Below are 14,851 nucleotides of genomic sequence, written 5' to 3'. Positions count from 1 at the left end.
TTGTTTACTAAAAAGGTCACACAGTGACGTCGCGATCATTTATTGGTTACACGTCTTCACGTGATACGATTACGAAGGTCAGAGTTCACAGTGCAGTACGAAAATTCTATGCATGAGCTTGAGTTTCCCGTCTGCCGTTTGAATGGAACTCAATGGAGCGCTAAAGCTTAGTGTGATTGCTATAAGTTATTTTAAGGTCCCCCATGTTGTTGATCCTTACCATATTTCTAAATGAAAGCTGCCAACATTTATTGTACTTACAGTTTAAAGTCTATTCGTTTCACCAAGTAAAATGTTTGAGATTTAATGAAAGTATATGTGATCCCGTTAAAATATGTATCACATTTAAATGAGCTTTCAAGCAAACTCTGTGTGCGTGAGTGATGGTGTGATATTGCTATTTCATCCACAAATACTTCTCCCTAACAAAAAAAGTTTATACATTTTATTCTTCGTTGAGGCTTACCTTATCAATGGCTTGCAACTAGCTTACCCGAGTTGACCGTTTTAACTACTTTCCTGAGGTCACAGTACTATGTAAGCCCTAAGCGGCCATGCATTATTCATTTCTTTCTGTTTTCCCGTGATCTTGACATAACAAAAGTTGTTTTCTCACAATGGAATTTTATCCCGAGAAAATCTCACTTTGTGAATGGGACTGGTGTTACATGCAAGTTGGCATCTTTGCCATCATAAATGTAATCATTCCCCACTGTAGAGATTGAGTTTATCTGCATTAAGAGGAGGGATGAAACTTTTAATCTATGAAACTTGTTTTCATCTAAGTGATGTGACGTGCCAAATGCCAGACCTAAAATGGTCCAGTTAATCGCTAATTAAATTTATTGGCAATTATTTTTATAAAATTTGAGGCTTGTGTGACACAAGTATTTTTTTTCCTTTAGCAAGAATTTGAAGAAACCTCAGCTGAAAGAACATCTGGAGCAGATACCTTTTCGACTGCGTGAAATTATGAAAAGTAGAGAGAAAATGAATATGGGATCCTATAAACTCAAGAAAATCATGAGAGGTATGGATTATGGGACCAGTATAGTAGACTCAACCTTTTTTTTTCTTTTTCTTGTAGATACACCTGGCAATCCTTAGGCCATTGTTATTTTTTTTGTGTATATGCAGTGAAGGAATTAAGTATTGAAAGCTTTAACATGTTTTTCAGTGAATATATTTCCAGTAAGGCTATTCACATGAAATTTTCACCAAAATTGGTATTAACTCAAGAAATGCACACATACAGTGGTGCTTGAAAGTTTCTGAACCCTTTAGAGTTTTCTACATTTCTGCATAAATATGACCTAAATCATCATCAGCTTTTCACAAGTCCTAAAAGTAGATAAAGAGAACCCCATTAAGCAAATGAGACAAAATATTATACTTGGTCATTTATTTATGGAGGAAAATGATTCAATATTGTATATCTGTGGGTGACAAAAGTATGTGAACCTTTGCTTTCAGTATCTGGTGTGACCCCCTCGTGCAATAACTGCAACTAAACATTTATGGTAACTGTTGATCAGTTCTACTTATCGTCTTGGAGGAATTTCAGTACAGAACAACTTCAACTCTGGGATGTTGGCGAGTTTCCTTAAAAGTTTCCTTAGAAGTTACCCTGGGTTCCTTTGTGACGTGGCAGACTATTACAAGTCTTGCTCTTGGAGTGATCTTTGTTGGTCAACTACTCCTGGGGAAGGTAACAATGGCCTTGAATTTCCTCCATTTGTACACAGTCTGTCTGACTATGAATTGGTGGACTTCAAACTCTTTAGCAATGGTTTTTTAATCTTTTCCAGCCTGATGAGCATCGACAATTCTTTTTCTGAGATCCTCAGAAATCTCCTTTGTTCATGCCATGATACACTTCCACAAACACATGTTGTGAAGAACAGACTCGGACAGATACCTGTTCTTTAAAACAGGGCACTCACTCACACCTGATTGTCATCCAATTGATTGAAATTACTTGACTCTAAATTCCCCTCCAATTTAACTGCTAATCCAAGAGGTTCACATACTTTTGCCACTTACAGATATGTAATATGGCATCATTTCCCTCAATAAATAAATTACCAAGTATAATTTTTTTTTGGTCTCATTTGTTAATGAGACACTTTTTTTATTATAGCAAAGGTCAAACTACTTTATTGGTTCTTGGGCCAATACAGTAGTTACCAGGGCCTTGTAAAAGATATTTCAGTGTGACTACCTGGTAAAGTTTATACAAAATACATAAAGCACATAAGCTGAATACAGTTGAGAAATGTATAAACAACATTAGACACCAGATTTTTTGTAAGTTCTACTAAAATCCTACTTGACTCAGAGAAGACAGAAATATTTTTTACTAGGGACTAAGGCAGCTGGAACTGAGCTTCCCAGTTATCTAGTAACTGATCTTTTCATTTATGTTCTGTGCAGCAGTGATCTGCCACCCCTGCTTCGATTAAAAACTAGGTCTTTATCGTATTTAAAATTTTAAAGAAATACTCCTCCAGTAACCTTCCTCTTATGTTCAGCACTCTGGCTCTCAGTCACTTTCTCATTCTTAATCTTTAAGGCTAGGTTTAAAACGTTTTTATTTTTGCCCGAATGCCAGGTGGGCTGGCCAAGAAGAGGCATTTTGACTGACTGACGGACCGACGGACTGGCCAGCTGACTGACCGATTCTCCTTGTTGAAATGTGCATGCACAATTGTCTTATTACAGTGAAAAAATTGAATATGTTGTCTGTCAGATTTAAGAGAACATAATGTGTATTAAATTTCTCATCAAAACATGATTTCATTGCTTATTCTAAATTTAATTTAAACAAGTTTCTAATTACTAGTTTGAATTGTATAGCGTGAGTGTGATCAATTATGAGATATTTACGTGATCCAGTTACATTATAAAATCTTGTGAGGATTAGCATGATGACAGAAAGACATAACTATATTATTAAATTAACATAATTAAAGAATGTGTGGTAGAATAGTGCAGTGGTCAACGTTGCTGCCTTACACCCCAGTGACCTGGATTCAATCCTGTGTTGGTATGAGCAAATTTTCTTCAGGGTTTTGAAAATATAGCATTAAATAATATAATGTAACACAATTCATTCACATGGACTGACTGAATCTCATTGTTGAAAATTGCATGTGCGAGGAGCCTAGCTAGCCAAATTTCAATCTTCTATACTCAGGTAGCAAGCAGTGAGCAATACCAGGGACATTCTATGATCTACATGTATCTGCTGACATTTGTGTGACAAATGCTATACAGCCAACGGTGGTCCAGGAAAGCTTTGCTTGCCTAGTTACTTTGTTTCAGTTTAGTCAGTCATTATGCTAACTAAGCTCCTCTCTTTAGTAAAGGTAAAAAAATATAAGTAATGCCTTTGATCAGCAAAAGGTGGTTCATGTAAACTGGTGGAAAGTACAAAACATGCTGTAGTTTCTCTTTAATTCTCAGTACCCCTACATACCAAATTATGTGTGTTATTACTAGATAGTTATCAGTAGTAACTTGTAACTTTTTTCTGTCCTTTCTTTACTGAAGCACATAAGCACAAAGCAGAGACAGAAATCTGTGAGCAGGAACATATCAGAGTTCCACAATTTCGGAGAGGAAAGCAAGAGTCAGAGAAGGCATACCTGCATCGCATGTCGCAAGAAACACAGTACGTTTTCTTTCTCACCAAAAACCAGCCAGAGAGACTTCCTGAACAAGACATGGAAGAGAAGGCTACAACTTCAAACAAAGAGATAAAAAAAAAAGAGTGAGTGGCATACTGGTTTGTTATCTACATCTACTTATGTACATTTGTACCCATTGTTTTTATTGCTTAAGTCATTGTGATTGCTTGTGGGTTTTTTTTTTCTATTAAGGTTTAACAAAGGAAGAAGTCAGCATAAGAAAAAAGCCAAACAACAGGAGTATGTGGAAAAAAAGACATTTGTAGGCATGTACTCATTAAAACAATAAACACACTAACATTATTTATACTAATATTATATACAATTTGAATTTTTATGTTTTATGTGTTTTCTTCTTAAAGATAAAGTACAGTTTGGAGAGGTTGCCATGGCACCGCCATCATTAACTGTCAAACCAAAAAAGGCACCTGTGAAACCTCAGGTAAGCTACATCTGAAACCTTGTCTTCATTACTGGGAAGGCAACATAAAATAAAACATGTACATGCTAAATGGTAGTGTGTTCATTTTCATTTATTCTGTCTTTTTTTTACACTAAATTTTCAATATTTTTACGTCTGGCAAATTTCTCTAGAGGGCATCCAGTAGTCTTCTTCTGAGTTCTATGCTTGGCCACACTGATGTCTCAACAACTAAGCCATCTATGGCAAGGCAGAAAATAATTGAAGAAGAACATGAAAGAGTGGTCCATGCTTATCGCCAACTGAAGAGGCATACGCAAGCAAAAAGAGCGCAAAAGACAGGAATAAACAAACTCCTAAACCCTCAATGATATCTCCAGGAAATTGTTAAAAAAAATATACATGTACAAAAAATTGTCATTAAGTCTCCATGTAAGCCTAAATACCAATTTTTTTTTATCAGGTGTTAAAAACACAATAGAACATTCATGCATGTGCTTAAACAAGGTTGTTGTTGATAAAATATTGATTTAAAAAAACATTATTGCTGCATCTTTTTTGTTGTTTTAATTGCCAAGTTCATTTCCTAAAATGTCTGAATGCTAGGAACCAATTTTCTAGAATTATGGTGTTGAGAGATACGAGGACAAGACGTAGCTCTCTGATGTTTGTGGTAGGAAATGGGGTAGTTAACAAGACTACAGAAAGAGTGAAAACTGAGGTTCTGGATGGAGGTCTAAACAGCTTAAATGGCAGGAAGAGAGCATTTAATTAATCAGTTAGCTAAGAACCAATATAAAGTCTCCATCCATCCATCCGTCTTCTATACCGCTTATCCTTTTCAGGGTCACCGGGGAACCTGGAGCCTATCCCAGGAAACATCGGGCACAAGGCGGGGTACACCCTGGACAGGGTGCCAATCCATCACAGAGTACAATCACATACACACTCACACACCCATTCATACACTACAGACACTTTGGACATGCCAATCAGCCTACCATGCCTACCATCTTTGGACTGGGGGAGGAAACCAGAGGAAACCACCGCAGCATGGGGAGAACATGCAAACTGCACACACACAGGGCCACAGTGGGAATCGAACCCCCGATCCTGGAGGTGTGAGGCGAACGTGCTAACCACTAAATATAAAGTCTCTTTCTTTTTTTTAAGCTACAGACACAAAGTGAGTGTTTGACATAAGTAGAGAGACAGGCATTGAAAGAAAAAGTCACTATTGTGAATCATAATTTATTTTATTTTATTTTTTTAAACAGAATGTGTTCCGTCAAGTAGGGTTGTCATGATGCCATAAACATACCTTATGCTACTATACCAGCTGAAGTATCACAATACCAAGTATTATCATGATACCATGCACCCAAATTTACCGAAATACTTGGATATAAATGAAAACAATTTTCCTTTGAACACTTTTTTAATGAGAATGAATTCAGTGTGCCACAAATTTCATCTATTGTTCCCTGAATGAAATCATGCTAATGGAACTTTTCCTAGAGTAAACATGAACACAACATGAGGAATAAATATCTTAATTTGAACCCCAAAAATAAAAAAATGAATTCAATGAAAAATTAAGTTTACAAATTCAGTCAAATATTAATTCAAAAACAATTCAAATACTCATCTAAGAAGTTCATTCACAAGAAGAATTATTTCAAAATTCTATTCTTTCTTATTAACATAATGCTAGTGCCTTTCCAGTTCAGTTGTCCAGTTTCTTGACCTGGTGCAGAGTTTTGTCAAGAAACACAAACATATTCACATGATGTGATGTCAGCCTTGCATGGAGAGATGAACATATGTTGCCTGATGCACAACTTGCGGTAGATATAAACCAGTATCTCCGTGCAATCATTGACAGGACTGGAAAGTTGCCCTCATGTAGTCTCCACCATTTGAGTGAGTCGTCTTCTGCCTCTGTCTTTGGAACTTTGTGGAATATTTCCAACATAAACAGTCAAATAATCAAACTGTGTGCATAATTAGTGTTGTAATTAAGTTCATATATACAGTACACATATACATAAATGAAGTGAGTGTGCTGTAATCCTACCTGTGGTTCTGCGGAGACATTAACATCATCCTCTGTTGTGTGATCACACTCCCTGCCAAAAGTCCCCTTATACCTGACATGGGACACTTGAATAACGGCTGCTTGAATGTGAAGTTGTGTGTAACTCTTCCTGTTTGTATCTACTTTGCAAATCACTTCTTATGCAATCCTTGATGTGAAACCTTAGTTGGCTGTCAGTCACAGATACCATTAAAATTTATTACATTTTCCTCAGCAGTGGAAGGGGATGAGGCTCTCCAGAGTACATCAATGAAATCCCTAAGAGGACCAAGAATATTTTTCAGTGCCTCCATTGTAGTAATGTCAGATTCTGTAGGCAAGAGGTGACACTTATTTCTGTTAACAGCTAATACTTCACAAACAGCTTTCTGTTGTAAAAAGTGATCCACCGTCATATGCTGACCCATCCTGCCATGTGATGTATATGGAGACCCTACTGCTCTCCCAAAATCTCAGTAAAGACCTCACTCAGGCTCTCTGCCATGTGGTCACTATTAAGTTCTGCACAGCCCAAGAACCATGATTGCATGTGCCAATCCTTTGTTATGAGCTGAGTAGTTACAGCTATGTAGGACTGTTTTCTTCTACTAGTCTCTGGACCTCTGGGTCTGTTGTACATACGTAAAATCCAGATCCTTGAAGTTCTGCTTTTATTGCCACTCTAGTTTCTGTGCACAGTTTTGGTATTTCAGTGTCCATGAAAAAGTTTCTGCTAGGCAGCTTATATTTGCTATTGAGTTGCCTTACCAGTTGTTTATATCCAACCCTTTCCACTGTATTTATTTGTATTTAGTAGAGAGAGATAGTTTGTATATATTGTATCCTTTTTTGTTTGTGTTGACATAATAATGTTGATAATGATATCAACCTAATATTGTGTGTAATTTAAACTGAAATTTCTGCCTTAATTGATTTAAAACAAAATTTAAGTTGTAGTACACTTACATTTACATTTATTCGTTTAACAGATGCTTTTATCCAAAGCGACTTACAAATGAAAGAATACAAGCAAAACGATCTATAAAGCAGACAACAATACAAGTAGTGCTACCATGCAAAATCTAATAATTGAGTTCTAGAAGAAAGTAGTAACGTAACGAAATTGGCTTGCTAACTCCAAGTCACTAATGTCAAGTCCCCTACACTACCATGTATCATGTCTGGACATATTCAAACAGTTAAGACTGTGTTAGAGGACCTGTAGACTGAACAAATACTATACTAAGGATGTTTCAGTGTGAGTATAATTTCACTTACAAATAAATTCTACTGAATTTGGGACATATTCTCAATTGTGATATGACCAACAGTGGACTTGTGTATAGGCTACACCTGCTAATACAGCTGATGGACCATTTTTCACTACTACACGTAGCTAATGCTAGACATATTTAGCAGTGTAATTTGAAAATCTACTATTTAGTTTACTGTAGCAGTGGAAAAGAATGAAAAAGTTGCATTTGACAAATCTGCTCCCCTAGAAGAGGGCTTTTCATTTGTGCTATAGGAAAAAAAAGAATATTTACATTTCTGCTTATTCGTGTAAACGTCAACTACATTGTGTAATCTAATTTCATGTATTGATACATTTTTATTTTTTAATCTTTTGTCATTCACACATATAGCCTTCTATCTCCATTGTAGTCAGTTCTCTCTTTGAGCAAAATTAGCAGCCTTTGGACTGTGGAAAGTTCTATGAGATAGTTCTATGAGTAATAGATGCAGAGTGTTTCTTTTTTTTGTCTATATTGGTCATTTTATTCAGTGCTTTTATGTCTATAAAACCTGCAGAGATGTTAGGTATGAGATTTGTATTGTAAACTACATGTTTTTTTTTTTTTTACTTACTATTGTTATACAACTTACAATTAGTCATTTTTCCTGGTTTAAAAGGCTTTATTGTACTGGAGAAAATCTAAATGGAGCAACAGAATTTTAAAAATGATTGTCAACTTAACAACTTGTGTTCATGATTATTGTAATTAAGTACATAACACTTAAATTCCTTTTAAATTAAGTGAAATTAAAGTGTGTGTGTCTGTGTCATATTTTTGGTTGGATGTGTGTGTGTGTGCGCATGTGTGTCATATTTTAAGTTGGATGTGTACAGAAATTCATTATTAATCATTTACTTATTTTTTCATCAGCCTTATGTATGAATGTACTGTGTACTATGTACATGTACTATGTATGAATACGTTCTATGTGAAAGAACTTGTGTGTTTGTATGCGTGGGAATGCATCGGAACCTGATTTAAAGTTTACTACTGATAATATTCAATTAGCTATGGCCTAAATATTTAAACAGGTGTCTTTTGTTCTGATTAGTCAGGGGTATTTTCTGTGTGTTCTGTGCACTGGAAACCGGATTTAAAGTTTGCTACTGATAAACTGGTAGTCTTTAACTACATCTGTCCAATGATGTTAGTGATGACCTTTTTTGACCTAGACCTATCTTCTGTGTGTGTGTGTGTGTGTGTGTGTGTGTGTGTGTGTGTGTGTGTGTGTGTGTGTGTGTGTGTGGTGGTGAACTTTTTTGACCTAGGCTTGTCAAAATCAATGATTAATCTATAGCTAAGAATATGGAACAATAGATATCTTTAACTACATCTGTCCAATGATGCTGGTGATGAACTAGACCTGTCAAAATAAATATGATTTTGCGATGCACGCTCGCCTCACACCACCAGGGTCGGGGTTTGATTCCTGCGGCTCTGTGTGTGCGGAGTTTGCATGTTCTCCCCGTGCTGAAGATGGATGGATGAATGATAATGATCTTGAACTTGACCTAAGACTAATAATATATATCTTTTTGACCTTTGACTTAGACCTGTCAAAAATAAGGTTACAATATATACAAACTATCTCTCTCTTTTAGTCAATGCAAATGATCTGGCCACTACTGCTTACAGTTTACAACAGCTGCTTCTTTGGATGTTGCTTCATACTTATTGGCATTCTCAAAGAGGCTGTCAGTGGTGTGTTGCAACTTGCGGGTAACAGGTGGAGCTGTCTGGCTATGGGCAGCATGGTTCTGATTATGAAAAAGGTAAACAAATGGGATTATTTACTTAGAATTTGCTTTTAAAGGTTAAAACAAAACAAAACATACTGTAATGTTAAACAGGAAATCTTTAAAGGTCAGTGTAAAGAATTTAGGCTAAATGAAGTGTTCTAGCTGTGTGTAAATAAGACAGTTTGCCATTTTTGCTAGTAAGCAAGCTAACATTGCTTTAACTGATGTGTCTAAACATTAAAATCAGCCATGTTTGCTAGTAAGTGAGCTAACTTTGCTGTGTACATAATAAAATGATGTGGAAAAGTGATGTTTGAGCTCCTTGCAGCATGAACAATGATGTGCAATGCCTCATTTTTGAGGTAAAAATATTCTTTAATGTTAAACAAGATTTTTTAAAGATTAAGGTAAATAATTTAGGTTAAATGAAGTGTCACTAACCTTTTTGTATTTTGCAAAAGCAGTGGGATGTGTCAGAAGGTGTTTAATACGGTTGCTGATGTTTCCCCTTTGGCTTTTGAGGATGGGTTTTTCATCGTCGATAGGCTTCCCAGTCTCATCAGTCAAAAACCCAGAATAATTCCAAATTTCGCTATGTATGTCACTTGGTCTTCTTTAAAAGCTTACCACACTCAAATTTCATATTTAAATCCATTTGATCAACTAGGAGACACCAATGCAAAATTAACTCAGACATGTATTTGAAGTGTACTAGGAAAATTTCATGCAGCACAAAGGACTATGTTTGTAATGTTTTTGCACAGAAGTGTTTAAATGAATATTTTAGCAAAAATAGTATTTTCTGATACTAATTTTTGCTAATTTGAAGCATCGGTATTGCATTACTACCGTAGTATCAGTATACAGTAGAACCTTACTGTCAAGACGTGTTGTGTCAGTGTAGAGGCTAGAGTTTGGATATTTTGCTGTCTAGTCCCCAAAACCGATGCAGATTGTTAAAAAAAAAAAATACTGATACAGATTTTAGATATATCAATAGTCATTTTTAACACAACCTAAATTATGTTATTAACTGCAGATATTGGTGTAGATATAAGAAAGGCAAAGCAAGCAATTGCTGAGGCCCTGTGTTTTGAGGAGGCCCCGTGAATGCTGACACTAAGTCCAATACAAAGCACAGAACTCTCCCAAATCCTCTGATGTACTCCAATATACTAGAATCCCCACTTTGTAGACCCCATCTCGTTAGTGTGTGGGACTTGAACAGGTTTATTTAGAATTGCTGTGCTTTTCAAAATGAAGAGAACTTGAAGACAAAAAAATAAAGAGAAAGAAACACGAAGAGGAAAAGAGGAAGCAAAAGCAGGAATAGGCGTTCAGTTTGGAACACACATTTTGAACTCTAGTTAGCTAGCTTTCTTAGTAGAATTAGTAATTTTTCTCAAATTGCCTTGATATATTGGTCTTCTAAAACAGATACAGTGTATAAAAACCAACATCAATGGTGTTCTGTCATAGCCTACACAAGGAAACAATGGATTATCTAATAAGGAGGCTTGATCTAGCAATGCGTCCAGCATGCAGAATTTAATGTTGTGTTCACTGGATTTTTTAAACTATTTTGGAGATTGTGCACATGGGTAAAGTGGTAGCCATGACAACATGACCAGGATGCAGTTGGCCAATTAACTCAAGTGTTTACTGAAATTTTTTGGGGAAGAGAAACCTTTGGTGAAGAGAGAGCGAAACCTTGGAGGCAGAGAGAACATTTGGAGGGAGAGAGAGAGAGAACCTTTTCAGGGAGAGAGAGAGAGCCCTTGGAGGGAGAGAGACAGAGAACCTTTGGAGGGAGAGAGAGAGCCCTTGGAGGGAAAGAGAGAGAGTGAGAGAGAGAAGCCTTGGAGGGGGAGAAAGAGAACCCTTGGGGGGGGGGGACCCTTGGAGGGAGAGAGAGAAAACCCTTGGAGGGTGAGAGAGCGAAACCTTGGAGGGAAAGAGAGTGAAACCTTGGAGGGAGAGAGCGACACCTTGGATAGACAGAGAGAGAAACCTTGGAGGGAGAGAGAGAACCCTTGCAGGGAGAGAGAGAGAGACTGAATGTGTTAATGGTGTTAAAGCTATGGTATATTTTATGTGTGTCAGCTATGCCATTGTGGGTAGAAAGAAGGGTGAAAAATGCTTTTTAGATTTTTTCTTTTATAGGACAGGAAGCCACCAAGAATTGCACACAACACTTTAATAGGAGTAATGGAAAAGGGAGGATTGGGTTTAATAGATGCTGAGCAAACGACAAACAGTTTGAGAGTGAAAATAATAATAATAAACAAAAGTATTTGGATGATGAAAATAAAGCAGCATGGAAAAAAAGAATGGAATATTTTTTTTAATGAATGTGGGAATTTTAATTTGGGAGATAATATTTTATGGATGAAAACAAACTGGATGATGGAAGGGTTAACAGAATTCTATAAGAAAATGATGAGTGCCTACACTGTAAAAAAATTAGTTTTAGTTGTTCCCAAGTAAATTTTTAAGTTGACACAACAAATTGTTTTTTTAGTTTTTCAGTCAACTTAACATGTTAAGTTTTCACTGTCAAAACTAGTTTGTAAGTTGAATTAACGACATTATCTGTTACCTCAACTTAAAAGTATATGTTGAATCAATACAATAATAATGTCATGTTCTGAACATTCATTGCAAGATCTCACGTGAAGCGCGAAGCAGACAGAAGACGATAGATGTTGTAGAGCAAGACTGAAATCTTCCACCATTATCAAATTTGGAAAGTAAATATTTGTTCATATTGATTTAATCACTTGTAAAAATGACATGTACTATATAATTGTATATTGTTTATAATGTTTATATGTTATTTCTACATTGAATTAAACCATGGCTAATCCACACATAGTTTGGCTAATCGTATTATATTGTTGCTAGCCAGCGAACTGAAGCTAAATATCTACAAAAGTAACGAAACAAAACTAGCTAAGTATTATTTCTTCTAGTCAATTAATACACGATTAATATATCAATAGTTTATATCCATGAGTTGCAAAAAGCAGGGCATAGGTTAGCCTGAGGAAGAAATTTACATGCGACACGATAAACTATCCTCCGAGATTGCTACATATCACAATATGTAAATAAGTGTGTGTGCACCGCATTCAGTGTTTATTTATCTATTTTATTTTATTTATTTATTTTTTAATGTGAATGTGAGAATACAGAACGGGATGTGTGTGGTGTTAAAAGGGCAAAAACTGTGAGAGAGAACTTAATTAAGTGCTCAATGCCTTGAACCTGAAGACTTGTGAAAATTCAAATCAGTTTTTTTGCACTGTTGTTTAACATGTTTCTGTGTTATGTTTATTTGATGTTCTGTAATGACTGAAGATCAGCACAGAATTCACCAGACTTGTGTCGATGGACCTGAGCAAGTCCTTTTATGAGAGTCTTGACAAATATGACTCAAAGCTGCTGTATTTGTACCACTCAAGGCACTATGCAGACATCGCAGAAATGAGTGCCATACTGGAGAGCCTGGATAAAAATGTGAGTAGATTTATTATAAGTGTAGTTGTTTAGTAAATACTGTGGTTATTTCCTTTCTTGCTATTTCTCTTGTCCTGCATAATTTGAATATAAAACATTTGTACTTTTGAGGCATCAAATCACAGGAAGAGGGTTGCAGTACTTCTGGGTCTGCCACTGTACATGCAGGAGAATCCATCTCACTTCTTAATGTTCTGTGAGGTAAGTGTCTGTGAGGAAAGTAAGAAGGGACGTTAAAAGATATTCAGATAATGGAAGTCCATGTATTGATATTTCCATCTATTTTGATGGAGTTTACCTTGTTTTATTTTCATGAGAGATGATAAATTTCAGGAAGTTGTACTGTATTATTTCCCATCTTCTAATAGTAATTCATTTTGTGCAATAACTAGTAAATTTAAGGTCGGTTCACTCATGCTGTTCTTAAGTCGTTGAGCTTGTGAGGTTGTATGTGTGAAAGCACATTTTAAAGTTTGTTGTTTCTTATACAGCACACAGATTCTGAAGAAGCGATAATCAAGGGCATGACTGTTGGAATCATTACAGTTGTGGATGATATGATGGACCCTATTCTGTGTGACTACAGTGATGTAGCCCTTGTAATCGAAGTTGTTATTGTTCTACGCAATATTGGTGATGTACCAAATACATTTGTCAACTTGATGGGATTGCTTTATGCACTTAACATAAACTACTCCCAAAACTTCAAATACACCTTTGAGGTCATTCAGAGGCTGTTCATGAACATTGGAGCTGATGCCTGCAATGTATGAGTACATTCACTTAAAAATAAACTGCTGAAGTAGAGATAGGTGTTATGCATTTCTTGTAAGAGAAATGTCATGTGTTGTGTTATGTGAATGTTACAGTTTCTATGCCTCAACAGCATGATTTCAGTTTTGTTTTATATTTTCACCTTTAAACACTGGGAAATTGAAATGTAATTTTGTTAGGCAAAAAACAGATTTCTGCTTGCATTTTCTGTTTGAGAAATTCATGTAATTTAATTTATTTATTTTTTGTCTCTCAAATTGATCTTACCACAATATTACATTTTTAACCTTTTGCTTAAAGAGTTCAAAGAAACACTGGCTATTGTAGCTCTGGATATTTGAACCTGTTTGACTTGATCTGTATTTATTTGTAAATTTATAAGTGAAACAATTGATAAAGTCTTTCATATGGAAAAATGGGTTGTTATTTATTTGGTTGAACTTGCTAATGTAAGTTACGAAAATAAGCCAAATTAAGTTAAATGAACTTTAATTTTAGTACAAACAACTTGAAAAACTTAAGTTCACCTTACTTTTATAACAGTATTTCAACTGAACTTGGGAAGTCTGCATTACTTGAAATGAGTAGTTGGGTCAATTATTTAATTATGTCAACAAAACTTTTTAAGTTGAAATTACTTATTATTTTTTACGTAAATACAACTTAACTGAGTCAAAGCAAAAAGACAATAATAAAATAAAATAGGATTTAAGCCAGTTTAAGCCCCCACACACCAAAAACTCTTTCAAGGCAGGTAAGTAAAAGACCATGAACAACAATATCGAAGGCAGCTCTAAGATCAAGAAGAATGAGAATGGAAGTAGCCCCAGAATCAGAGGCCATCAACAAGTCGTTGGTAACTTTGACCAACGCCGCTTTAGTACTGTGACATTTACGAAAATCTGACTGAAGGGGTTCAAAGGGATTATTATTTGTAATTGAGAGGCAATTGAGAGGCAACAAGACACTCAAGTATTTTCGCCAAAAACTGAAGATTTGAGATCGGACGAAAATTCTTAAAATCATCCAGGGAAGCATTTTCTTTCTTTGGCACAGGTGTAACAGCAGCAGTCTTTAGTAATGCTGGAACAACCCCTGTCTCCAATGATTCATTTATAATACCGAAGATAGTGGGGCACCAAACATCGAAGCATGATTTAAATAGGCTTGTGGGAAGTGGATAAAGCAAGCAAGTGCTTGATTTCATGCTGGATACCTCCCTTGTGAGAGCCTCAGAATCAAGCAGTGAGAAATAAGTGAAAGAAACACCAGCGAACCCAGATGGACGAAGGAGTGAAGTGGCAGAGTCAGGTGTAACAAATTTGTTTGCGAAC

The 14,851-nt window shown here is 35.9% G+C and overlaps 2 protein-coding genes across 3 annotated transcripts in view; both read left to right on the top strand.

The window, feature by feature from the left end:
- ccdc137 (coiled-coil domain containing 137) overlaps positions 1-4,650 on the top strand; it is a 5,335-nt gene extending 685 nt beyond the window's left edge. The window contains exons 2-6 of one of the 2 annotated variants that reach the window (XM_017483823.3): positions 906-1,030; positions 3,553-3,772; positions 3,882-3,955; positions 4,052-4,131; positions 4,284-4,650. In XM_017483823.3, the coding sequence (XP_017339312.1) occupies positions 906-1,030; positions 3,553-3,772; positions 3,882-3,955; positions 4,052-4,131; positions 4,284-4,481 (697 nt within the window). In that variant the 3' untranslated portion in view covers positions 4,482-4,650. The remainder of the gene's footprint in view (positions 1-905; positions 1,031-3,552; positions 3,773-3,881; positions 3,956-4,051; positions 4,132-4,283) is intronic. The other variant, XM_047159563.2, reaches the window with a different exon arrangement.
- Positions 4,651-4,796: 146 nt separating this feature from the next.
- On the top strand, positions 4,797-13,915 carry LOC108275671 (uncharacterized). Its single transcript, XM_017486592.3, has 4 exons — positions 4,797-9,257; positions 12,585-12,743; positions 12,855-12,944; positions 13,235-13,915. The coding sequence occupies exons 1-4, from the start codon at positions 9,090-9,092 to the stop codon at positions 13,514-13,516; spliced, it is 699 nt and encodes a 232-aa protein (XP_017342081.1). The 5' UTR covers positions 4,797-9,089; the 3' UTR covers positions 13,517-13,915.
- The last annotated feature ends 936 nt before the right edge of the window (positions 13,916-14,851 follow it).

Source organism: Ictalurus punctatus, chromosome 2 (assembly GCF_001660625.3).
Source record: "Ictalurus punctatus breed USDA103 chromosome 2, Coco_2.0, whole genome shotgun sequence".
NCBI classification, from domain to species: domain Eukaryota; kingdom Metazoa; phylum Chordata; class Actinopteri; order Siluriformes; family Ictaluridae; genus Ictalurus; species Ictalurus punctatus.
Note: the sequence above shows the minus strand (reverse complement) of the source record. Positions and strands in the feature narration are given on the sequence as shown.